General features: G+C 39.5%; 2 protein-coding genes across 4 annotated transcripts in view; one reads left to right on the plus strand and one right to left on the minus strand.

Annotated features, from left to right (window-relative positions):
- The first annotated feature begins 115 nt into the window (after window positions 1–115).
- Window positions 116–24748, plus strand: LOC101745882 (brefeldin A-inhibited guanine nucleotide-exchange protein 3). Of its 3 annotated transcripts, none has more exons than XM_021351620.3 (24): window positions 116–376; window positions 4230–4363; window positions 5075–5194; window positions 5588–5765; window positions 6589–6718; window positions 7290–7469; window positions 7720–7818; window positions 8583–8810; window positions 9853–10089; window positions 10493–10545; window positions 10984–11143; window positions 11511–11625; window positions 13509–13676; window positions 14802–14973; window positions 15229–15352; window positions 16394–16571; window positions 16834–16975; window positions 17571–17781; window positions 18394–18487; window positions 19454–19606; window positions 20173–20382; window positions 20988–21161; window positions 21572–24181; window positions 24444–24748. In XM_021351620.3, the coding sequence occupies exons 1-24, from the start codon at window positions 364–366 to the stop codon at window positions 24654–24656; spliced, it is 6096 nt and encodes a 2031-aa protein (XP_021207295.1). In that variant the 5' UTR covers window positions 116–363; the 3' UTR covers window positions 24657–24748. The 3 variants fall into 3 exon arrangements, with proteins under 3 accessions (XP_021207295.1, XP_062532306.1, XP_012550641.1); XM_012695187.4 differs by lacking the exon at window positions 116–376 and adding an exon at window positions 1967–2107; XM_062676322.1 differs by lacking the exon at window positions 4230–4363.
- LOC101740837 (reversion-inducing cysteine-rich protein with Kazal motifs) overlaps window positions 24743–25813 on the minus strand; it is a 49489-nt gene continuing 48418 nt past the window's right edge. The window contains exon 18 of the mRNA XM_004931661.5: window positions 24743–25799. Within this exon, the coding sequence (XP_004931718.2) occupies window positions 25164–25799 (636 nt within the window). The 3' untranslated portion in view covers window positions 24743–25163. The remainder of the gene's footprint in view (window positions 25800–25813) is intronic.

Raw genomic sequence — 25813 nt, forward strand, 5'->3', positions numbered from 1 at the left:
AATTGAATAAAGGCCTACCGGAATTTTCATTTTAAATGCAACCTTTTTTTTGGCTTTTGCCATATGTATTTTTCGTTGATAAACCACAAATATTATAACTATTTTCAATGACATTGGAATTATTGTGACTGGTGGCTGTTATGAGTATTGTAATATGAATGTTTCGCTTCATTCCGTGGTACGTTGTTATTGCCGAATCAGTTGGTAACACTGGACAGCAGTTAAGGCGCAAATCCCTTTGCTTACTTTTTTTGAGAGAGTCGACCTTCGCTAGAAGTAATAGTGTTCTGTGGAGTCGACCTCTATGCAGCCAGCTCGACGAATCTGTGGGATTTTTGGCGGCAACGGGAAGAGCGAAGTTGTATGAATTGTTTCGGTAATTTCATTTCATTTCATTTTTTTTATTTTTTTATTGCTTAGATAGGTGGAATAGCTCTTGGCCCACCTGATGTTAAGTGGTTACCGGAGCCCTTAGACATCTACAACGTACCTAAATGCCGCCACCCACCTTGAAACATGAGCTAAATGGTCTCACTTTTAACAGTACAACGGCTACCTCGCCTTTCAAACCGAAACGCATAACTGCTTCACGGCAGAAATAGGGAGGGCGGTGGTACCTACCCGTGCCGACTCACAAGACGTCCTACCACCAGTAACTACGCAAATTATAATTTTGCGGGTTTCATTTTTATTAAGCGATGTTATTCATTCACTATGGAAATCAATCGTGAACATTTGTTAGGTAAGTATGTATTTCTAAGAAAAATTGGTGCTGGCGGGATTCCTACACCGATGCATCGCTACATATGCACCGGACATCTTATCCTTTAAGCCTCGACGACTTCAATTTCAAGTGATTAATATTTTAGATTAATCAATTTCATTTCATATTATTTTTCTCCTTCGTCTTTCCGATTGAAAAAGCGGAACTACTATATAGTTATTTAGTTACTTTATAATATTATTTATGACTTTTTAGCGGGAACGCGAGGAGCAAAGCTCTGAGATTATTTTAGCAGAAAGATGAGAAAGATATTCCTGCAAAGAGTAAAATAAAATGAAGGAAAAGAGAAACCTCATATGGCGTTTTTCATACAAACCTATTTCTTTCTTCTTCTTTTGCTAGTTGCCCCCAAAAGACATAGGTACCATATTACATAATTTTTACTATATACATACAGCAAAAATGCTGCTATTACGAACGATTACGATATTACGATTATGAACGCTAAAATATTAATATTCATATATGTATAGTATTGAAACGTTGTGAAAATAAATGTTAAAACGTTCAATAGATTTTTTGTATTTCTATAAAATTTACTAAATAGCACCATATATTTACACATCCAAATTGTGAATGACAATGGTACTGCACACCAGTTTTCATTTCGTCTCCTCCATCATAATCGAATCGCTAGCACAGGAAAGCTATTAAATCTATGAACAAAAATGATTTGAATTTCGCACCAGACTCATTGAGGATTGATTGACTCAAAATATTTATTTCCCACTGAAGCGGAGTAGAGCCAAAACTACAACGGAAGACTCAAGGGGTCGAAAGTTTCAATTAATAATATATTCCAGAACTTCCGGGATTCTTTGAGCTCGTCCACTGCTCTGAGCAATATTAAATATTCAATACCTGAAATACGTTTACGAAATAAATTATTTTTATCTTCGTGAAAAATGATGAGGATAATGGCGTCAATTAATACTTTTAAATGTCGTTGATGCTGTATTGTTATTTTTAATTGTCATAAAAAATCTGACCTGTTGCGCTTACAAAAAAAAAACGCCAGTTCCAATATTACATATTGATTTTTATACTGAGCATGCTCCGACCGACCTCCCATACACACCAGTGTTTGATAAGCTTGCAAACGACACCCACACGATTCACTAGTTTACTCGAAATCATTACTGTGAATATACAGTGTGTTTTGCTCATCAAATCGATATTCCTAGTTAACTCCTTGAAATGTGGTAAACTTAAAGTTCGTTTCGGGCTTATTAGAAATCATGGAGGAACTGTTGCAAGATATATTCAAAGAATCCACTGGTCCTAAGCTCTCGTCCTTGAAAAAATCAGCCCAAGATGCATTAGGTACGTAATTTGATGGACTTCTAAGTAGTTAAACGTCTAAAACAGAATATACTGCTGTGGAAGTCAAAATTAATTTGCGAATAAACATTTCTGATGAAACAGACAGTCAAAACTGTTTATGATCTTCTCTTGTTTTCCTACAAAATTATAATAGGGTCTTGTAATTTCTTCTGTGAGCAACTAAACAATAAACCTAGATTGGATCAATAAGATTCCTTATTTGGTTCATTCGTTTACCATTTCACTTCCGTTGAGTTTGTAATACAGAAATTTACCGGATTATATAGTTGCTCTTGCTACTGTGTAGTCTAAAAATTACCAGTCGATTTGTAGCTCTTTTGGTACGTATAATCACGAACAAACTAACGCAGTGTTGTATTTATTACAGCAGATTTACCCAGCATTACTCACTTCATCTTATTTACGACCATAAAAATTATTTAATTGCTAATCCAGGCTAATATATTTTTACGTCTCATCCGAACCTATCATCCAATCATACCAACTTTCACATTTCTCATATACAGTATCGTGTAAATGTCTAAAGTTTAAATTAAATCATGCACATACTACTACTGTATTTTAGTATCCAGTCTATAGACTGAAATCTTTTTTACGCTGGTAAAATTAAAAATAATCTTAAATTTAAAAATGACCGTAAAATTTTAATTACTTTGGTATATTCTTATCTTATTTAATAAGATAAAACTGGAAGTTAAAGAATACGGAAAGGTTTTCGGTCATATCTTAACCACGTAATGATACATAATACTCTCAAAATAAATTATTTTCGATATGATAAGTGATTAAAGTCGCTTACAGTAGCTAGCGTTAAACATCATGTCGCTGGCTGTTCTCATAAAGATTGAGAATAATCGATCAGTGGCTTTTTACAGTTGCAAAATATTTAGTTTGAAGGAGTAAATCAACATGTCTTCTTTTTTTTATTTAGAAGCGTGCACCTCTCAGATCTGAATTCACTACTTAAATGTTTACAAATTCATCTTAAAAAATTAATTGTAGTGCAAACTGTACCAACAAACGTCACATAACTGAATTCACGAAACTCGTTTATCTTTTTCATTTAATTGAGTGTAATTGTAACGTCTAATTAAAAATAACAGAAATGCCCTTAGTAGTAGTCTTTCTTTTATTTCGTTAAAGTCTCGTCACATGCGTTTATTTTGACTCCAAAATCCTTATGACTCGCAACAAAATTTCAAGACAAAAAAAACACTTCGATTGTCCGTCTTATTTCAAGGAATTTGTATAATTAGAAAATATAAATGTTTTTACTTAATACGTTCGTTGTATGATATGTAACCATTTTTTGACGTGACAACGTCTTATAATTCGACGAAGCCGGCTGCACGCACGAAAAAATGACTCATGCGACGTTACCTCGCCCTGAGGCGTTCCATTTAAGGTTTGAAGTGCAAGCGAGAGCGCGCAACGAGCGTCAAAGAGGCACAATCGGCCTCCGCGCAAGGGCGGATCCGGCTTTGGCGCCAGGAGGGGGTCACATAGTCAAATTTAGATGCGTTCGTTCCCAGACGTTTGCCATTATACAAAGTTATTACATTAAATTAATTAAATATTGAAGGTATGTAGTTATATAAAATCTGTATTTTTACAAAATATATAAATAAAATCATTATATTCAATTAGTGGTCCACCTAAGTCCTGGAACCGGCTCAGGGGGTGGTCATGACCCCCATGACCCCCATGACACCCCCCCCCCCTGGATCCGCCATTGCCTCCGCGTTCGGCAGCGTTCGACATCTGTCTCTCTCCTACTTGAGTGAGCGACGCATCCGCGTGGACAGCTGCTTTACAATAATACAATTCAAAGCACATTCATTCTTGTAAAAAAACTATGTACATAGTAAAAAAAATTGACATAATTGTATTTATGCGTACAAATAAATGTAACTTGATCAATTCAATAGTGATTACCATTTACCTCCTTCTCTATATCCATACAAAATATCTATCAAACAAATAAAATTAAAATTTTCTTTTGAAAAATGAAACCATTCCATCAGTATTTTCTTATGACGTTGTCACGTTCAACTATCCTCAGTAAACCGACTTTACAGACAACCGATTTTAATTCTTATAGAACTGCTATGCCTCCAAGAGAGTAACGCGCGCCGTCCTTCGTACGAGCTGCGACGCGCCTGTCTCCTCCCATTGCAGATCGCTTTGGAAACAAAGAGGCCAAGGCTAGTTACATTCGCAGTACAGGGATTTTATGTACGTTGCAATAAGTTAATAATAATCTATAATATAATAATATTTTTGCCCATAACGTTACGTGATATCTATTTATTATAATGGCTTATATTACCATGATGACCTACTTTTAATACGAAAAGGGATTAAAAGATGGTGGTAGTTTGGTAGTACTTCAAATCCTTGTTAAAATCGTTCCGTATGATAGAAGACATATATTTTAATATTTCCTGGGGCAGGTACCAATTTTTCGTGTCCCCGATTGAATTTAACAATGAAGTAATAGAGCCGATTAATAAATTGGCAAACTCCCTTTAATTAATTAAAATTGGGATTTCAACAGCCCTTTACAGTGGATACAAGCTTTATGTGTTTATCTTACATAATAATATTTTTAGCGCCAATTGTCTCATTATTTTCTCCCATCGATGTAGGTAATAAAGAATGACAATGTAGAGAGCCTTTTGCAAATTACCTAAGACTAAATAAACAAACACAAACCACAGTAATTGATAGATACGATGTATATATTAGTAAACAGTGTATTATTATTTAACGATATTATAATAAAAATATGTGCGACGTTGTATGTTATATTTGTGGATTTTTTTTCAATAAAGCAAGAATAAGACTAGTCGAGCTTAAGAAATTATACCGCCATTTTAATATTATGCATAAAGTTAAATAAATCAACAAGAGTTAATGAGCTAACCAATAGCATGCTTCTTTCAGAAAATCTTAAGAGATGACCGTTTCCACCGTGGAATCGAACCAGAAGACGATTCGCTGTGGATGCCCTCACAGTTATTATGTGCCACTGCTTCAGTCATGTTTCAACAACCAGAAACACAGGTAATAAAACTCTTTGTGCTTTTATACATTGAATATACATTGTACACTAATTAATGGTCTACGTGGCGTGTAATATCCGCAAGTAAGGAATTATACGTCTTTGGCATAATCGAATAAGTCACAGACTCAATCTTTATATATATACTAGCTGACCCGGCAGACTTCGTAGTGCCTCAATCGATAAGCAAAAGACCTAAACTTTTTATAAAATGAACTTAAAATAAACAAAAGGAAACCGTCCGCCGGGGGACACAACAAAATTGTTATTTTTATTTAATGCTCAGCATATTCATATTTATCTAGATTTAGATTTAGATTTATAGAGATTTATATAGATCTAGAATCTAGAAAGAATTATCATCTTTCCACTTCTATCAATTGAATATTTGTCAGGTACAAATATTCCGCATGTATCTATCACTGGCGTTGTCTCCTCGCCGAACATTGAACGGTCGTCTCTGTGTGTGGGCCTGCGGTCGGTGTGGAGAGGCAGCGGGTGCGGCTCCTCATGTGGCCGCTGCCGCGAGGGCTGCAGCCGCCCAAGCATTGAGAGCTTATTGTGCACAATTAGGTATGCCTCTTTTTTTTCCTGCCTGAGCTAAGATGAGAGGCTATTTCAGCCGTAACCTTAACTAGTAGCTCACGGGGCTCAAACCTGACGACGTTGCTAACACGAACCCTAGCAAGAGCCGTGCTTCGCAGAATCTACCCCACCGGATCGGAAACGCGACCCACTGAGAAAATCCGGCGAGAAACTCAGTGTGTGTCTGTTGGTTAATTTACTCGACGAGCCCTTCGTCGCAAGCGACGGGTTCGACGAGAACGATGACCGGTGCTTAAGGTTTTATTCTGTAAAATCAATTATCCGTTACAGTAAGAGGACCGGACGTCTCGTGAGCACTACAGGGGATATTTCAGTGGGGCACTTTTTATACTATACAATTAAGATAGAAACCTTATGTCTCAAGATAACGTTGTGATGTCTATGGACTCCGGTAACCACTTAACAACAGCTGGGACGTGAGCTTTATCCACTGTCAATGCATCAAAAAAATATTACTTACCCACAATAAAGACATAAGGTCGGAGAACCATGATTTCAACTTTTAAATTGAGTATTTCAAATCCATTGGTTCTGAAAAGTAATATTTGAAAGTTATATTACATCATCGATATCTTTGCGACCGATTGGTGGTCAAGATTCCTTAAAATCATTTATTTATACTATAAAGATCCGGATTCACTGATCTCTAAACCCTTAAGACTAACCTTAATTCCAATTAACTTTTTAACTGAGTTGTATTTACTTTATTGAGTTTTGACTGAAAGCCTTAATTAGTGTGCGCTACACAAAATGTTCTAGCGCCTACTAATAATACAAAAATTCGCTGCAGACGAGGAGTGTACCGAGCTGCTGTCGGAAGGTTCTCCACTTGGCAGGAACCACATAGTGGCAGTAGGCTGTTACAGTGAAGTAATACCAGTCATACAATACTTGTGCAGCAGATTGGCCGAGACACAGTCGTGAGTTGCTTAGAAATAAACAAAAACTGACCTCATATTTAGTAGTTTTTCTTTAATAATAATTAATAATTTTAGTTATATTTTTTGTAAAACTTCAGTCATTCCAAAGGATGGAGGAAATTTTCAATTTTTTATCATCAATTAACGCCTTTATGGTTAATGTCGCGCATTAGTGTGAGTTAAAGGTTAAAGGTATCTTATGCTACATCCTTATTAGACTAGAACGATCTACGAACCTCTAGCAGTTTAAAAGTAAAAAAACGATGAATCTGAGAAACGCTAAAACATTAAAAGGACTTTTTTTGGTAAGAGGGCGTCATGTGAGTCCGCACGGGTAGGTATTTCGCACCCTGGCTATTTCTGCCTTGAAGCGGTAATGCGTTTCGGTTTGAAGGGTGGGGCAGCCGTTGTACTGTGAAAGCTGAGACTTAGAACTCACGTCTTAAGGTGGCATTGACATAATTGATGTACATGAGCTCCGGTGACCACTCAACTCCAGTTAGGCCGTGAGCTCGTCCACCCATCTTAGCAATAAAATAATCTTAATAATGCTACCGTATTTCCGATACAGGAATCCAAAGCAAAACCCGCTGGCCCTATTCTTTTTGGATTGCCTCTTAACGTTGATGTCCAGCCTATCGGAACGTGTTAGCGGTAACTTGCACTTCACAACATTCCTGTGGCAGAAGTTTTGTCCGTCGCTTATATCTTTCCTCGGAACGCCCCGGGTCGACAAGAATATCAAATCCAGGTAATCTTTGAGAACCACTGGACGTTTTAAATCTCATCATATTTCACTGTTAGGGCGTAATAAGCAAGGAAAAGAAACATTCAAAAATTTTTTAGAAAATGAAAGAAAATATTCTTATATTATTTTATTTACTTATGCGAACAATTCAGAGTAATAATAACAACATTATGCAGCGAGATGTATTTAATGGATGGATTTTTGCAAAGCAGTGAAGATCATATTCAAATAATTTTATTGACTTAATTCCCAGAGATCACGAAGGACATTTAGTTGACGATTCTGGAAGAGGATCCGGAGCTTTGAACTCCGCACCAAGCTTCAACAGTAAACAGGCTAAAGCTATTTACAGGTATGTGATTGCTAAAATTCCAAAATATACATTCACAAAACGAATAGCCCCAAAATAAATTCCAAATTTTGATACAGCATATAAATGCGGGAGATTCAAACGCTTGTTAGTTTAATAATAAACGTAAACTCTGATCTAGTATTAATACTAAATACTTAAGAATTTTTACTGGTGGTAGGACCTCTTGTGAGTCCGCGCGGGTAGGTACCACCACCTTGCCTATTTCTGCCGTGAAGCAGTAATGCGTTTCTGTTTGAAAGGCAGGGCAGCCGTTGTAACTATACTGAGACCTTAGAACTTATATCTCAAGATGGGTGGCGCATTTACTTTGTAGATGTCTATGGGCTCCAGTAACCGCGGAACGCAGGGCTATGAGCTGGTCCACTCATCTGAGCAATAAAAAAAAAAGAATAGAATAAGAATACTTAAGACGAAAGTCTAAGTAGAGCTCAAACAAACATTGACGAAGGATTTTTTTATTGCTTAAATGGGTGGACGAGCTCACAACCCACCTGATGTTAAGTGGTTACTGGAGCCCATAGACATCCACAACGTAAATGCGCCACCCACCTTGAGATATAAGTTCTAAGGTAAGGTAAGTTTTTTTTTTTATTGCCCTTGTAGGCAGACGAGCATACGGCCCACCTGATGGTGAGTGGGTACCGTCGCCCATGGACTTCAGCAATGCCAGGGGCAGAGCCAAGCCGCTGCCTACAAGTATAGTTACAACGGTATTAACCCTTGGATCATTTCGTTGTTTGCAGCATAGCAAATCAGCTGGTGCGGCTGGTAGGTTCAACCTCGAATCTCCGACCGGTCCTCGAAGCACTGTACCACAGAATGCTACTCTACCCCCCGGTGCCGCATCGCGTCGAAGCACTGCGGAGCACCCGAGAACTGCTGCAGAACCCGAGAAGGATCTGCCAACTCGTCCTGCTAAAAAAGCAGGAGAACCAAGAGCGGCACAGCGACGACATGGCCATAATCAGACTGTGAGCAAAAGCACTAAAGATCTATATATTAATACGTGAAGCAAAAACTTTGTACCCTTTTTACGAAAATTGCGCGGACGGAGGATTATGAAATTTCCCACACTTATAGAGAATATAGAGAAGAAGTGCAGAATGCTATTTTTTTTTAATTATGCTTTTATAATACATTAGATCAATAAATAAAACATTACACACACTACCATGATTTGACGCACACACACATATATGTATATACTCTGTGTTTATTGTCAAACTTTTGTTATTGTTTTAAGTCTGTGGTCAAATTGAGAAGGAATAGGTTAATATTGTTTATTTTTAATGTTATTTGTCTATAGTGTCGAAATCTGTGATTATAGAAGTATAATAAATAGTCTTTGACAATAGAACCATCATAATGTTCAAACTTAGTTCTAAGTCCTCGTGGCCTAAGGGATAAGACGTCCGGTGCACTCGTGTTGAGCGATGCACCGGTGTTCGAATCTCAGGCGGGTACCAATTTTTCTAATGAAATACGTACTCAACAAATGTTCACGATTGACTTCCACGATCAAGGAATAACATCGTGTAATAAAAATCAAACCCGCAAAAATTAAAATTTGGCGCATTTGCGTTGTAGATGTCTATGAGCTCCAGTAACCACTTAACACCAGGTGGGCTGTGAGCTCGACCACTCATCTAAGCAATAAAAAAAAACTTATAATTTCCATTAATTATAGTCGAATTTCGACTACTGCGGGACCACTAGTATACTTTAAATCGCGTCCGCCCCGATCCGTTCCACCCCTGCACCGCGCCTTAAGTCTAAGGCGGTTTTGTGTATTTCGCGTCTAAGGAATAATTTATTTTAAATAAATAATAGTTTAAAAAAACTAATAAAATATGCATTTTTAGAAAATCCAACTAAAAAATATGAACATAAAAAATGAACAGATATAAGTAGAAGGGTTATTTTGATAATATCCTGAAAAACACCCCACGCTAGTACGATTAAAAGCACTAAAGATCTTGTTATGAAATTGAAACTAAATTCCCAATCCCATAGTTTAATGGATGGCATAGAAGAATGCGGCAGGAGCGGGAATCCAGAGACAGTTGCCGCAGCCGTAGAGTGTGTGGTCTCCCTACTCGATGCCTTAGAGAAGCTATGCTCTGGACCCGAGTATTACATATGCTCTGAGACGGCCGCCCTAATACTAACACATTGGCCTAGACTCCAAGACGCCGACTACGCCGGGCCATTGACCTATCAAACGCTGGCCAGGTTGCCAAGTCCGTACAGGTAAGCCTAAAACTCCTAAAATCTAAAACTCTGAACCTTGGCCGGTGAGTTGTAAAGATTGACTGAAATTTGATATCTTTTTTTTTTATTGCTTAGATGCGTGGACGAGCTCACAGCCCACTTGGTATTAAGTTGTTACTGGAGCTCATAGACATCTATAACGTAAATGCGCCACCCACCTTGAGATATAAGTTCTAAGGTCTCAACTATAGTCACAACGGTTGCCCCATCCTTCAAACCGAAACGCATTACTGATTCACGGCAGAAATAGGCAGGGTGGTGGTACCTACCCGCGCGGACTTACAAGATGTCCTACCACCAGTAAAAACTAATTAATCAAAACCAGTAAAAATAAATTAATATCGCGTAATCTTAGTGCTTAATAAGCAATGTACTGTTCCAGGGATGTTGTTGCTGTTCTACAGAGTAACGATACGAAAGACCGCGACTCCTCAGGTACGTTATTCGATACTATATATATTTTTTTAATATCTAGGATTTTGAAGAGTCAAACATAAAATTAAAAATATTGTTAATGATTAACACCTTCACTGCGGAACAGGCCCATATCGGCGAACACTTTCAACTGATGCGGACGAAACTATATCCCTTTCGCTGGTACGGACCGATTATTTCAGGTGTTTGTCAGAATTCGATACCGGCCAAACTATATACCGCGTATGTTCGCAAAGTTGTACCATTTAACCTACCCTAGTTCTGGTGGGTCGAGAAAGACCTGCCACGCACTAGTGAAAATATATTTGGGGGCGCTTTTCGGCCCGCCGCCGCAACAGATGAAAGTTTATGATTTTACTTGCCGCAGCCAAGGCATTAATAGCTGTCGGAATGCAGAACTAAATTCATAATGTAGACTTTGGTTTTCCAACGGATCAGACACATCGGGCCCCGAGAATGTGACGTCAGGCAGCGACGGCGAGGCAGACTCCGATGCAGATAACGTTTTCTTGCCGTCGAGAGCGAACAACCCTACGGATGCTGTGAACGACGTCATAGTAAAAACTAAAGCTGTACCTAAAACTCTGAACCTTGGCCGGTGAGTTGTAAAGATTGATTGAAATTTGTTTGATATCTTTTTTTTTTGTTGCTTAGATGCGTGGACGAGCTCACAGCCCACCTGGTGTTAAGTGGTTACTGGAGCCCATAGACATCTACAACGTAAACGCACCACCCACCTTGAGATATAAGTTGTAAGGTCTAGTATAGTTACAACGGCTGCCCCAACCTTCAAACCAAAACTCATTACTGCTTCACGGCAGAAATAGGCAGGGTGGTGGGACCTACCCGTGCGGACTCACAAGAGGTCCTACCACCAGTAAATTGTGAGAAAAGCAAGTTTAACAACAATCGCAAACCTTCAAAGGCAAGAGAATATGAAGCCTATGAATTCATCTCCTTTTCAGGTGCACCGTAACAGAGTGCAACGTTGACTTGGAGAGGCACAACGCTCGGCAGTTCGTGAAAACCCTACAAAACTCACTACTACCGAAGCTACTGAATCTCAGAACTTGTATTGAGGTAAACGTCCACAGGTTTAATTATTGACAGAGCAGACACATTCAGAACCCGCATTGAGGTCAACATCCACAGGCTAAGCTATAGATAGAGCAGACAGATTCATAATTTGCGTTGAGGTAAACATCCACAGGTTTAATTATTGATAGATAATACAAATACAGATTTACAATTCATAATTAAAGAAAATACCTAGTCAGGTCATAAATTCTGTCACATGTGTAATGTAAAATAATTGAAACAAGTTTATTCATTATGTAATCATTCATATACCAAAATGAACTTAACAAAACATAGATTCTTATGACACTAAAGTTTATTCAAAATGACCTCCGTGATTTTGAATACAGGCCTTCAATCTGCGCGGCCAGTCGTCTATCGCAGCACGAACGAGGTCCATGTCAATATCGGCGGCTGCCTTAATCAAGGATGTCTTGAGTAACTCCAAATTGGGATGAGGCTTTGAGCACGCCTTTTCCTCCAAGTGTTGGCATATCTTGTAATCTAACGGATTCAAATCTGGACTGGAGGAGGGCCAGTCTTCGTGCCGGATGAGGTCGATTTCACGCGCCACCAGCCAGTCTTGTGTGCTCTTCGCTCTATGAGCTGGCGCCGAATCTTGTTGGAATACCCAGTGCCTGTTATTGAACATGGTATGAGAAACAGGTTCCACAAGGTTCGTCAGGACTGTATTTTGATACACAACTGCATTCGTTTTTACACCTTTCTCACAAAAATGTACCTCTGGTAAGCCCCAATAAGAAACTCCCAACCATACCATGAGCGAGGATGGAAAATGACCTCGTTGGACACGCGGAATACGGTTGCTCGCTTCTTCACTACTGTGTGCGTACACCTTATCATTTTGTTTGCTGTAGCTCTCTTCTACGGTAAAAATTTTTTCATCCGAAAAAAGAATTTCCCGATATTTTTTTCCCGCGTACCGCTTCAACAAAGCGCGGCATCTCTTCAGTCTCATGTCCATTAGACGAGCATTCAAACGATGTCCTGTTTTTCTTCGATATGCCCGAAGCCCTAAGTTTTCATTTAACACCTTTTTCACCGTGGTTCTGCTTAACCCCATCTGAAGGGCCTACAGTTTCTGCTTACGTTTGGAATTTCTTTGAATTCGCGCCTTCACAGCTTTTATCACTGCTGGAGTCCTAACAGACCGAGGGCGACCACTTCTTGACCTGTCATCTACACTAGAGTCTTCATTGTATCGTTTGATGGTACGATAAACGAATCTTTTGGTTATATTCCAATTTTTCAAGACGTTAAAAATTTGAATTGGCGCGTAACCGCAACGATGCAACGCAATAACTGCAACACGGTCTTCTTTAAGCGTCCACTCCATATTTAAAAATGAGTAAAATTCTAAAAGTATACATTTTTATTTTCATGAACAATTCGAAATTCGAATTCAATAAACTTTTTTGTGGCCAGCATTCTAAAAGAAAAGTTTTTACTGTGTGACAATACTTATGACCTGACTAGTTACATACATATAATATGAAATCAGTATATGATATCGTCGCTGTCAAACCCAAAATCGGCATATATTTAATACAGAGTTTTATGAAGTCTGGAGTCATCTTAGCCGCAAAATAAAAATCAAACCCGCAAAATTATAATTTGCTTAATCACTGGTGGCAGGACGTCTTGTCAGTCCGCACGGGTAGGTACCACCGTCCTGCCTATTTCTGCTGTGAAGCAGTAATGCGTCTTGGTTTGAACGGTGGAGTAGCAGTTATACTGTAAAAACCGAGTCCTTAGAACTGATGTCTATGGCCTCCGGTAAGCACTTAACACTAGGTGGGCCGTAAGCTCGTCCACCCATCTAACCAATAAAAAAAAAGATTGATATTATTCTTAATTATTTGAAGGTTGACGAAGCAATGCAAGACTTCGCATCGAAATACTGCCAACACAACGCTTCACAACCGCCGGCTACTTCGTGCATAATGAACGCAGACGGAGTGTACCTGGCCACCTATGCTTCTCTGCTGCTCACTTTAAGGCAACGACGTAACAATTACTATAGCGACCCTCCAGTGAGTATCCACGGCAGGCTTAATATCCGTTTTTATTTATTTACTAGCTGACCCGGCAGACTTCGTAGTGCCTCAATTGAGAAATAAAAGACCTAAACTTTTGTATAAAATAAACTTAACACAAACAAAAGGAATCCGTCCGACGGGAGTCATGTCAAAGGAAAAACAAAATTGTTAATTTTATTTAATTCCGAGCTTTTTCATATTTATCTACCTTTTAAACCTTCTCTGGATTTTTACCAATAATTCAAGACCAAAATTAGCCAAATCGGTCTAGCCGTTCTCGAGTATTAGCGAGACTAACGAACAGCAATTCATTTTATATATATATAGATTTTTAATTGATTTCAAAGTTGCAACGACAATCAATACTAACTATTCAATATTATATTATTGCACATATATAGCATATTATATTATAATACATTTAAATTATATTATTTAAATACGAGTATATTTTCAATTAATAGATACAGCCACGAGCAAAAATATTAGACACCCCTACTATTTATACCTGTATAGAGAAATCGTGTATAGATAAGCTTTTTAAGGTATTAGTAATTGATACCTTCAGTTCTAACACTAGGAGCAGGCTGAGGAACCCCGGTAACCGTACTCGTCGAACTCGACAAAGAGGTCAACGTGCAACCTAACCCTTGCATCAGCCCGCTTTTCTCGCCAGATCTTCTCAGTGGGTCGCGATTACGATCCCGTAGTAGATTCATTCGCGAAGCAATTGCTCTTGAGTTGTTAGGTCTCCTTCGGAGGCGCTCGGGCAGTTGTTATCAAATCCCACCTCTCCTGGTTGAGACTTTGCTCGCCCACCTGTCCTGGTGAAGCTGGAAAGGCCTCCGGGCCACCAGTAATCTTTCAATCATAAAATAAGGTATTAGTAAGGCAGTTCAATAGGGGTACTTAATACTTTTGCTCGTGACTGGTATTAATATAACGGATATACGAGTACAACGAGCTAAACGTCTTGATTACATGGAAAACTAGTAACTAATTCTGACAATTTGAAAGTCGATAAACATTCAAACAAAACAACAACTCAGAATGAAGACATGAATTATCATGTATATTTTTTTCCACCATAATTAAAATCAACTATATGTTCATAATTAGAAGGTAGAAATAGCAATGACAGAGGATCAATTCGTGGACGAGGTACAAGGAAGTGGAGTTCTGGTATATCTATCAGCGACGTGGCTGAGGGAGCTATACCAGCAAGTATTAGCTACTGACATCTTAAAGGATGCGCCCATTTACGATCATCCATTGGTCCATTTGCTGTCAGGTAAGTTCTTATCCTTTTGTGGATTCAATGAGTAATTTTGATAAAAATTTTAAGGGTTTTTTAGACCACTATATGATGGCAGCCGTCGCCCATGGACATTCGCAACGCCAGCTGCACAGCCAAGCCCACCATAGAGTATTCTCCATAAACCTCATTAGAAGAAAGATATTGTCACAGCGCATTTGCAGAGACATGTAAAAAAAAAATTATTGTTGATTACTTTCTTGTAAATGATCATGTCATTTACGTATTCAGATTTGGGAGGGCTAGACCAAAGTCCGGTAATGTCGGACTGGCAAAAGTTAAAAGAGGCCTCAATGCTGCACAACAACACGAACGACACCCCGCAACACCAGTCCAGCTTACGTTGGGCGAGGAGGTACGTAAAGCTGCCGTTTCGAAGCCTCACAACGTCCACATAAATACATAACAAAAACATCCAATTATAGCATCCGGTATCAGAAGCGTACATATATTAATCTTCCGGTTAATAAAACGTAGCATACAATGGATCTCAATGGATTTTTCGGAGTAATGACACAGGCAAAATTTTCCACCGAGTGATATCTCCCGAAAGATTAATATAGGTACGTTTGACAAACGGTTCGAACGCTATTGTTCAAAACTTGTATATATGCGAGCTTTTCTTGAAAATATCTATACTAATATTATAAAGAGGAAAGATTTGTTTGTTTGTTTGTATTGAATAGGCTCCGAAACTACTGAACCGATTTGAGAAATTCTTTCACTGTTTGGAAGCTACACTATTCCCGAGTGACATAGGCTACATATAATATTTTTTGAAAAAAATTAAGGATCCTTAACTAAACCTCCCATAATGTAATCCAAGGTGTAAAAAAAATACCTAAAATATTCTTTACATCGCGTGCGCTGCGAAAACGATTTATGATAGAATAAATAATGTACTACAACTTTGTAGAGCACATTATTATTTTCAAAAAGTGTCGCGAGAGCATATGTCCAACTATTATAGTTATACCACAATAAGTGTCCATTTATTTAAAAAAATAAAATAACGTCAAATATCGTTGAAATTTGTGTTAAAGACCCGAGCGGAGCCGGTGCGGGCCGCTAGTCTTAGATATAGATTCAGGCGTCTGTCAAATCATCTTGTGTTCCGTGGTAGCTAACGCCACAGATTCACTTGGAGTTCAGTATTGTTTGCCTATTGCAATCACGATCTTAAAGCTCATCCGATATAAAGTGAATATGTGTGAGATAAATGCGAAGACATGAGACTGAAATGTCAATTGCTTTCAAAAGTTCTCCCTCCTGTCAATTGGATGACAGATAATTACTACAAAAACCACAACTCCCAAGCTCAAAGCTGAGGCGGTCGCAATCTTACTACAAAACTTACAACACTTCTTTAGTTTGGCTTCACAATTAATCGTTTCAGAATCTTAACGTGCGTTTGGGATTCAATGGTGACCGTATTAAGTGTACCGTTGACCGGATATATGAACAAGAAAGAGAGACTACATCGGATTATATCCAAGAAGATAAACACGTTCGGTAAAAGGAAACGCATTGCTTGGGAAGGACTGACCATACAATGTTTGGAGGGGTTGCATAAGGTACCGTAATTTTTAAATAGGGCTTTATGTGCAAAGACCCTCATGACCCCCGGGTGGGGCAGAGGGTTTCGACAGTATTTCACTACCACGATCGGTCCTGGACTACGCGCTTTATATCGGACCACATTAGCCAGATTGTCTTCATCACCGCTGCTACAGTGCGCGGCGACGCCATTATTTAAAAGGATTTAACATAATCAAAATTATCTCGAAGTTGTACAAATTTGGGGCAAAATTGAGAACTTAACAATTTCCATTCCAGGCCGCAAGAGTCAGTAACACGTTAAGCTTACAAAACCGGTGCAGCAGTATCTTGGCGCTGTTGGCAAGATCCGCTATTTCTCAGATACCAAACGGAAAGATACTATCAACTCATGCCCTGTCATTGGACATATTAATTACCGGTATTTATATTACTTCACTACCTACAAATTCTTGAAATTGTATATTTGGACCCTATTGCTTAGATGGGAGGACAAGCTTACAGCCTACCTGGTGTTTAGTGGTTACCAGAGCCTATTAACATCGACACGAGGTCTAAGCTCTCAGTTTTACTGCACAACGGCTGCCCCACCTAAACTGAAGCGCATTACTGCTTCACGGCAGAAATAGACAGGGTGGTGATACCTACCCGTGCCGACTCACAACACGCCCTGTATCTAACTGTATCTATTCTGTGTCCTAAGTGTATCTTAATACTCGTAAATATTAAAACAAAGGTGGCTATACCATGAAAAAAAGGTGTTTCCAAATTTCATTAACATAGTATTTGAGAAATCGTTCCAATTTACTTTATTGGATACTCTGAACATACCTACTAGTTGGTTGCTCTTTGCATGAGTGTACCAGGCTCACCACAAACCGGGAGGAGTGGCGATTGCTCGTGAGGCGCATAACATCTGCCCACAGTAGTGATACTGACTGACGACCATGACCACGCTGACAAGAGTGATACAAAGGAAGGAAGGAAACATACTTATAGAGAGGGGACATTTTCAGGGGGCCTAGAGCTGGGGTCGAAGGCACCGGACTGCTGGGAGCACATATTCACGGCCTGCCAGTACGTGTCGAGCTTCGAACACTCTCTGTTCGGGCAGCAGGGGAAGAACGCAACTCCCATAGTCACCATGCAAACTGGAAGGAACCAAACCGTCTCGATACTACAAGCGGACGCTAAGCTCGGTCTGGACGGTAAAGACGATGAGACTTGGTGAGGCTGCGAGTATGTTTTAGTAAAGTAGCATTTTTTTTTGTAGTCCAATATAAAATAGTATGTGATCAACTGCATTTCATACCGTTGGTAGGACATTTTATGAACCCGCGTGGGTAGGTACCACCACCCTGCCTATTTCTGCCGTGAAGCAGTAACGCGTTTCGGTTCGAAGGGTGGGATAGCCGTTGTACTGAAAAACTGACACTTAGAACTCATGTCCCAAGGTGGGTGGAAGCAATTAGTTTTTGAAGTCTAGGGTTCTGGCAACCACTTAACACTAGGCGGGCCTTGACCGCATCTAAGCAATAAAAAACATGATTATTCCCTATTTCTTCAAATTTTTGGTTTTATATATATAAAGTTATATTGTGTTGTTCCGAGCAATATATTTGCTAAGCACAACTCACTTTTAGTAGTGTGTGCAAGTGTTTAGAATAGCTCCTTAGACTACCAAGGTTAGGCATGAAAAAAAAAAAAAAAAGGAGTAAGCAGCACTTGGACTGTGCTTGGACTGTAGCCACGAGCGATACACCCATTATTATTTATAAGACCCAAAGCGTAAGGCAATTAAAAAAAGAAAACGATTTAAAAACTCCGAATTATTTTTAGCGTGGACGTCTTCAATTTTCTTCAGCCTGTCCTGGAAAATAATTACAACAACGATATGTCTGTCGCAAAAATAGTGGAAACTTGTCGACAGGAGGTAATCACGACAAAACGACCTACGTTCATTAATAGAATTAACTAAATTACTTTTTTATTTTGATAGATTAATAGGTAACATAATCGTTGACATTCGTGAAGTCGTCGCGGCCTAAAGGATAAGACAATGCACTCGTATCGAGCGATGCGTCTGAGCCGGTGTTCGAATCCCACCAGCAGACACCGATTTTCCTAATGAAATACGAAACTGACCCATGCTCACCAACGACCTACACGATGAATGAATTACATCCTGTAATCGTAACAAACCGGCATAATTATAATTTGGTTGGTGACTGACGGTAACCATGTAACACAAAGTGGGACTACGGACTAAGCCGGGCTACCTACGCAATAATAGTTATTTGTGCAACAAGAGAGCAAAGTTGTTTTTTGTTTCGAGTGCCGATTTTCTTGATGACTCAACAGCACGAGATGCAAAAAACTTTGCTTTCGTGTAGCACACATAACTTTTCACCTCAGCAGTGAGAACACATATTAGGAGACATAGAAATGATCAGAAATAGATTAAAATAACTATTAAAAAAAATGTATTTCTTTATTACAAATATCGTTAAATTTTAGGGTATTACGCGTTTGTGAACGTGTTTTCTTTGAGGTCGAATTCCAAAATCGAATTTCGAAGGTGTTTATTTTTTTCACTCGCTTTTTGCATGTGAAAGAAACAGAGCACAGTAAAATTCGAATGTTTCAATTTTATGGCTGAGCAATGCTAATTCGTGGCACCGAAGGTGAAAAATTCAAAAAACATTTTGCTCGAATCAAAATCGAAGCATCATGCAAAAGCAACATGTTTGAGCCGCTGAGGTGAAAAAAATATTTATAACCAAACTAGAAATTAGGTCTAAACTTAAACTTAATAATATTGATTTATGTATTTTTAATATTGAATTTATTTTCACTGTCGTAGAATCCAATTCAGTGATATTCTATTACCAACTTCCAGGGTGGGAATATTATATCAGGGTCGAATGCAGCGAGAGTTTGTTGTGCTCTGTCCGCCGCCGCCGATACATTGTTCAGTCGTCTCGCCGCCACCACGACGCTGCCCACGCTCAGAGCGGCCCTGCAGAGACTCGTGGCTCACCAACACCGACTGGTACGTTCATCGGACTCACAGCGGTCGATGTCGGCACTCGCTCCTCTATCAGCCCACAGAGGTCCATTGTTGGACATAAACCTCTCCCAAGCCTCCCCACAAACATCGGTCGGTCTTCCGGTACGCGGTCGCCATTCAAGAACTTTTCAGCCCCAATGGCCATCCGTTTTGCGACTAATGTGCCCTGCTCACTGTCACTTCAACGTCGCAATCCTTTGGCTATGTCGGTTATCGTGGTTTTCCTGCGAATCTCCTCATTTCTGATTTGATTGATTGCTCCGAGCATAGCCCTCTCTATTGCTTACAACAGCAAATTTTGGAATTCACACAATAGACATGAAAGGTCTGTTACAGTGGCGAAAAATTGAACAACGCTCAACCCAAATGGTAGTGAAAGACAATTACAAAGGGAAGAGGAAATTATGGTTTATGGCCATAATTTATAGTTATTTGGTGGTCTTACCAGCCGTAACTAAGCCTATAAAAGTTCTTTAGACTACGGCCGCTGAATTTTGGTAATAAATTAACTTCAATAGTGTGTTTCACATTTTTTTTGTTTCTTAAAGCTGTTCACGTCATGGGATCAAGACGCGTGCAACAACAACAGTCCGTGGTGGCGGGGCGGGGCGCGCGGGGGGTGCGCGGTTGCGGCGCGGGGCGAGGCGGCGCGGGCGTTGTGCCGCGGGGGGGACGTGGCACTGCGCTGTCTGCGCGCCGCGAGACCGCTCGCGCACCGCATGGCCATATGGACTGTTATTGGACCGCACTTTATGCAGGTGTGTGTATTATGCAGGGTATCATTCCCGATCCTGCGGACAGAATGGAAAGCAGTCGACGTCGCCCAAAACACGTCATCTCAGATCCTCCCGATCCACTAACGGTGCTTTTAGGTACTTCAAGCACCGGTCACCGTTCTAGTAAATTAACTCTCAGACACAGCCCACTGAGTTTCTCGCCGGATCTTCTCAGTGGGTCGCGTTTCCGATCCGGTTGTAGATTCTGCGAAGCACGGCTCTTGCTAGGGTTCGTGTTAGCAACATCGTCAGGTTGAGCCCCGTGAGCTCACCTACTAAAGTTAGGGTTACGCTGACATAGCCTCTCAAGGCTATCAGTTTAGGTAGGAAAAAAAAAAAAAGCAGGGTATATGCAGGTGTGTGTATTATGCAGGGTTTATGCAGGTGTGTGTGTTATGCAGGGTTTATGCAGGTGTGTGTATTATGCAGGGTGTATGCAGGTGTGTGTATTATGCAGGGTTTATGCAGGTGTGTGTATCACGGTTCATGATCACGGACTCTACAGCCATTTGAACATTTAAAATTACAAATCACCTTCAAATTGACTAACCTTCCATTGAAATTTTAATCCAAACTCTTGATCACAGGCAGCTTGTCATAAAGACATCCAAATATCAAGTCTGGCAATACAGTGTCTTCACGATTGTGCAACAGCCCTTCTGAATCAACAAATCGAACTGCCTCACTTCCACTTTAATGAAGCACTGCTGAAGCCTTTCGAGAACCTTCTCTGTTTGGAGCTGTGCGACGATGATATACAGGTACCAAATTTATATTGAATTTATAGCCAATTCGATAGAATGCTCACCATCAGTTTGACAGTACGCTCGTCAATCTATAAGCGCAGTTTAAAAAAAACATCTTATTTCCAAAGCTGGTTCACAACTTTATTTACATCGAATCGAGATTGTATGTGTGTTAAAAAAAAATTATTGATTAGATGGGCGGACGAGTTCACAGCCCACCTGGTGTTAAGTGGTTACTAGAGCCTGTAGACATCTACGACGTAAATGCACCACCCACCTTGAGATATAAGTTCTAAAGTCTCAGTATAGCTACAACGGCTGCTCCACCCTTTAAACCGAAACGCATTACTGCTTCACGGCAGAAATATGCGAAATAATATATTTATAACGTTTCTTTTAATTTATTTTTACGAATTTACTTATAGGAACAAATCATATCCTGTATCTGTGAATTCGTGGAAACAAACAGAATGGAGATCCGCTCCGGCTGGAGACCGCTGTTCAACACTCTCCGGGCTGCCAATAATGCGAAACAGTACTCCGCAATACTGGAGATATTTAAAGTATTTCTCGGCACCGACAACACGCTGGTCTTCGCAAACGCGGCTCTAGACTGTATACTGTGTCTATTAAGTCACATTAAAGGTCTGCATTACGAAGAAACGTCAGCGGCTGAAGCGAAGCCCAAGAAGACAGCTCAAGCCCAACAAAAGCCGAACCTAAATCTGAAATTTTCTAAAAACAGCAAATTCATCCCACTGAACGAGGAGAAAACGGAAAAAGTCGTAATCGACATGTGCAAAGAAGCTTTGTACCAATTGGAAAATTGCGCCGACATTTTAACCATCATGTACAATATGCCGAAGTGTCCGATATTCAATACCGGAAACCGAATAAACGGAGACCTTCCGGTGTCAGTGGTTGATCCCATCATACAGACCACATCACTTGACATCACCAATTATATCGCCAATGAAAATTGCGAGGAACCGCCCATGTCGTATATAGTGTTATCAACCAGTTTATCTTCGACTATGACAATAAACAACACCCTACTGAAACACGATAAACCAAGCAACATTCTCAAAGTGTGGTATGTTTTGATCGAGGGCATAATTACGGCCACAGTCGTGTGCTCCAAGAAAAATCAACCAGCCACGATGGAGACTTTGTTCAAGTTGCTGAGGAATGCCATCGATGTGCCCGGAACGCATTTCGGACTTCACTGCATAAACCACGTTCTATTACCAACCATACAGAATTGGCTGCGGCAAATTGCGAATGTCAATAACCACTGGGACAGCGTGATGCCGAACTTCAAACAGTGCTGTGGATTGACTACTGACACAATTGTGATTTACCTTCATCATTTACAACAGATCAACATAGAAGGAAAGTCTAATGATACCGAGACGGATAATGAAGATGAATGCGAAAAATACGAGAATCCTGATGTAACGTTTGCTCTAAAACAAATCATGTTGATTCTAGTTGAATGCATCGCTCAGCCCCAAGAACCGATAGCGCGTCTCGGAGCGTCTTGTATCAGACATATCATTCTAACTTCAGGACACCTCTTGACCGATCATCAGTGGGAACTAGTTTGCACGAGCCTTCACAGGGCTTGTAATGTCAGTTTGACACCATTGAAACAGCTAACATACGCTTTCAAAGAGAATTCCAATAGTTTTTACGGAGATTTAGCCATGGTCAAAGTGGCAGCAAGGCGAGATTGTTCGGTGAACGATAACGTCAGGCTACACGCCATGGCGCAACAAGTATTTTGGACTGATCAAACAAAAGACGCGCATTCAAAATTGAGTCCGAAGAACAGTTCGCAGATGTTGATAGATGATAGGAGTTACATCTTCTTGATATATCTGCAAGAATCAATGAATTTACTTAATCCAGATCTATATACAATAAGAATACCTCACCGAGGTCTCGTTGTCGGTTTGTTAGCACATCAGATACTTGTGCAGATCGTTGCCACGGTGCTGATTCAAGCATCATCCGACGTGTTCCAAGGGATCAATGGTATTTTACTGGAAAGCCTTAAAACTGGACCAGATATATGCAACTACAAGTTTAGTCTAAAAAAATCAAACTCTGAGCTACTTCTCAAAAGTTTAGATATTTCCTTGATGCGTGCTATACAGTTCGACGCGCGACCGGGATTGAAGTTTCTCGTTCAAAAAGTGTCTAATCTGGATCACGCCGCCAACTTATATAAGCAAACGACATCGTCATGGCTCATTAAAGTCATTACACTGACTGAATCTTTCTTCAGTGGTATACAGAGATACAAATTAGGAGCAACCGATATATCTATATTGATCCATAACTATTCGAATACTCCAAAAATGCTCCTGCAATACGATCAGTTTGTTGTCAAAATGTTCGACTTAAAAAACACGTGGGAACTACTGTGTAACAGCTACGTGAAGCATCTGATTAATTTATCAGATTTCGATGAACCTGATGTTATTAAGCAGAGAACACCTCTTAGTTCCGTTGGTAGTGACTCTTCGCTTAACCAATACGAAAATGTTTACCAGGAAGAATCTACGCTAGTAACAGAAAATAAGGAAAAAACAACTCCAATAGAAGAATCAGCGAAAGATTGTAGTATTACTAACGAGATAGAAGAGAAACCAAAACCATTCATCTTCGCGGATTTCAAAACTAATAGTCAATCATCAGAAGTGATAGCTTCTGTTGAAGATACCTCACTAAGTGATGAACCGGAAAAAGAACCAACAACCAACGAAATAAGAGATGACGAAGACAAATATCAAGAGCGATCAAGAAGAGAAAGAACCGTTTATTACTCAGAAGTTAGCAAAGAAAGTCCAACAATCAAACCAAAAGTTAACACTTCTGAGATTTTGGACAAACATACTGATCCCCGAAAAGTTAACATAACAATAAGCGATGACCCTAACTATTCTAATAACAAACATGTTGAACCAATAATTCCACCGCAACCGGTGCCGCCTGAAATCGAACAACAAAGAACTTTAAGTATCAACAAGGTAAGATCCAATCATTATACTTATACAAATTTTACTTTATATAAAAAGCGTGAAAATCACATTATTTCATTGGAGCGAAGTATTGAGCCATAAACACGTTTTTATGGGTCTTTCTGATACACTCTCGGTGAAGAAATCCTCGCGTTAAGAGAAGCGATACCCATGCACATTTTTCTAAAAATAGCAAATGAAATTTTTGGATTTTGCGGTCCCTCGTGTCGAAACCTTTTTGTTCATTATTTACAACGTTCCCTTTTTCCAGGACGCTGAAGTTCAACGTAACTGTTTCCAGAATGTTCTGATGGCATACCTAGAACTCGTTCTGACATTCCCATTAGAACGATTTCATGTGATCCACCCTGTATTGCAGGGAGGCTTTCTACAACTCGCCAAAACGGTTGCCGACCCCCAACTCCTCGATAGAATCAATTTATTTTTCGATAAAAAAGACTTGTCTTCTTCTAATTATAAGTGATCAATTACTATTTATATACAATATCATACGAAATATATTTTTATCGTATTTAATTCTGTGTCATGTGGAAAAAATAAAATATGATATACTTATTTCAATGTTTTAATCATCTTTCACTTAAAGCTCTTAGACAGACTCCAAAATATACTCTATAACTAAAAATCTAACAATCATTAACAAATCATAATTCTTATCGTATTTGGTATAGACTGTAAAATGTCTTTTATAAAAATCTAAATCCATTTGTACAAAAAGGTTTATTTGTCCTTCCAAAATGCAGATCTTAACAAACATGGCACCGTGAACTCACGACATATCATCCATTACAATGTCACATATAATCTACTTCTCATTCAAATTAAAGCAAACCAAAGCTAAAATATTCGTTTAGTTTACAAAAACATCGACTATTATACAATGGCACTATATTATTTGGTGTGTATTTCAGAATATTTACAACTGTGCGTACAAATTACATATTTACAAAAAAAAACAACAAACATCTGACTATCTTAATACGTAAACACTAAAATATGAAGAGACTAATACGAAAACGGATAGAGCTATAGTAGACGAACCTTTAGTTGGGTGTTTGTGAACTACTAACGCGTATGAGAGGGCACTCAGACTCAAATCAACTGCTATCAAAGGATGTTCCGAATTAATCATATCAGCCAATTTCTCGGCCTCAAGGATACACATTTTCAATTGTAAATCTGTTGGATTTTCAATTAGTGATTCTATCGTAACGAATATTTCCGTTTCGATGGTCAAATAGCCTCTCAGAGCGCATTCGGCTATGGTGATGTGTCTCTCTAAGCCTTGCACTACATTGTGGAGATTAACAACGGTCGCGGATATGTTTGTACCGTAAAGGGCTCGGTCGATTTGTTTCTTCGAATACAAGATCCGCAATGCCCCACCACATCTCGGGCAGCAAGCGCCCGGCGCCGTGAACCCTTGACAGTCGTCCTTCTTCAACGCTGGACAGACTATTCTGTCGAAGGTACATTTCGGCTCCATTTGGTCCGATATATATCCGACCGCGAGACAAGGGCCGACGTAATCAACGCTCACGTACTCGCTCCAAGCGGCACATTCGGAACCGTACGTTACGCCATTCGCACCGCATACGGCAACGGACTAAAATTTGCAAA

The sequence above is a fragment of the Bombyx mori genome, chromosome 3, assembly GCF_030269925.1.
Source record: "Bombyx mori chromosome 3, ASM3026992v2".
In the NCBI taxonomy this organism is placed as follows: domain Eukaryota; kingdom Metazoa; phylum Arthropoda; class Insecta; order Lepidoptera; family Bombycidae; genus Bombyx; species Bombyx mori.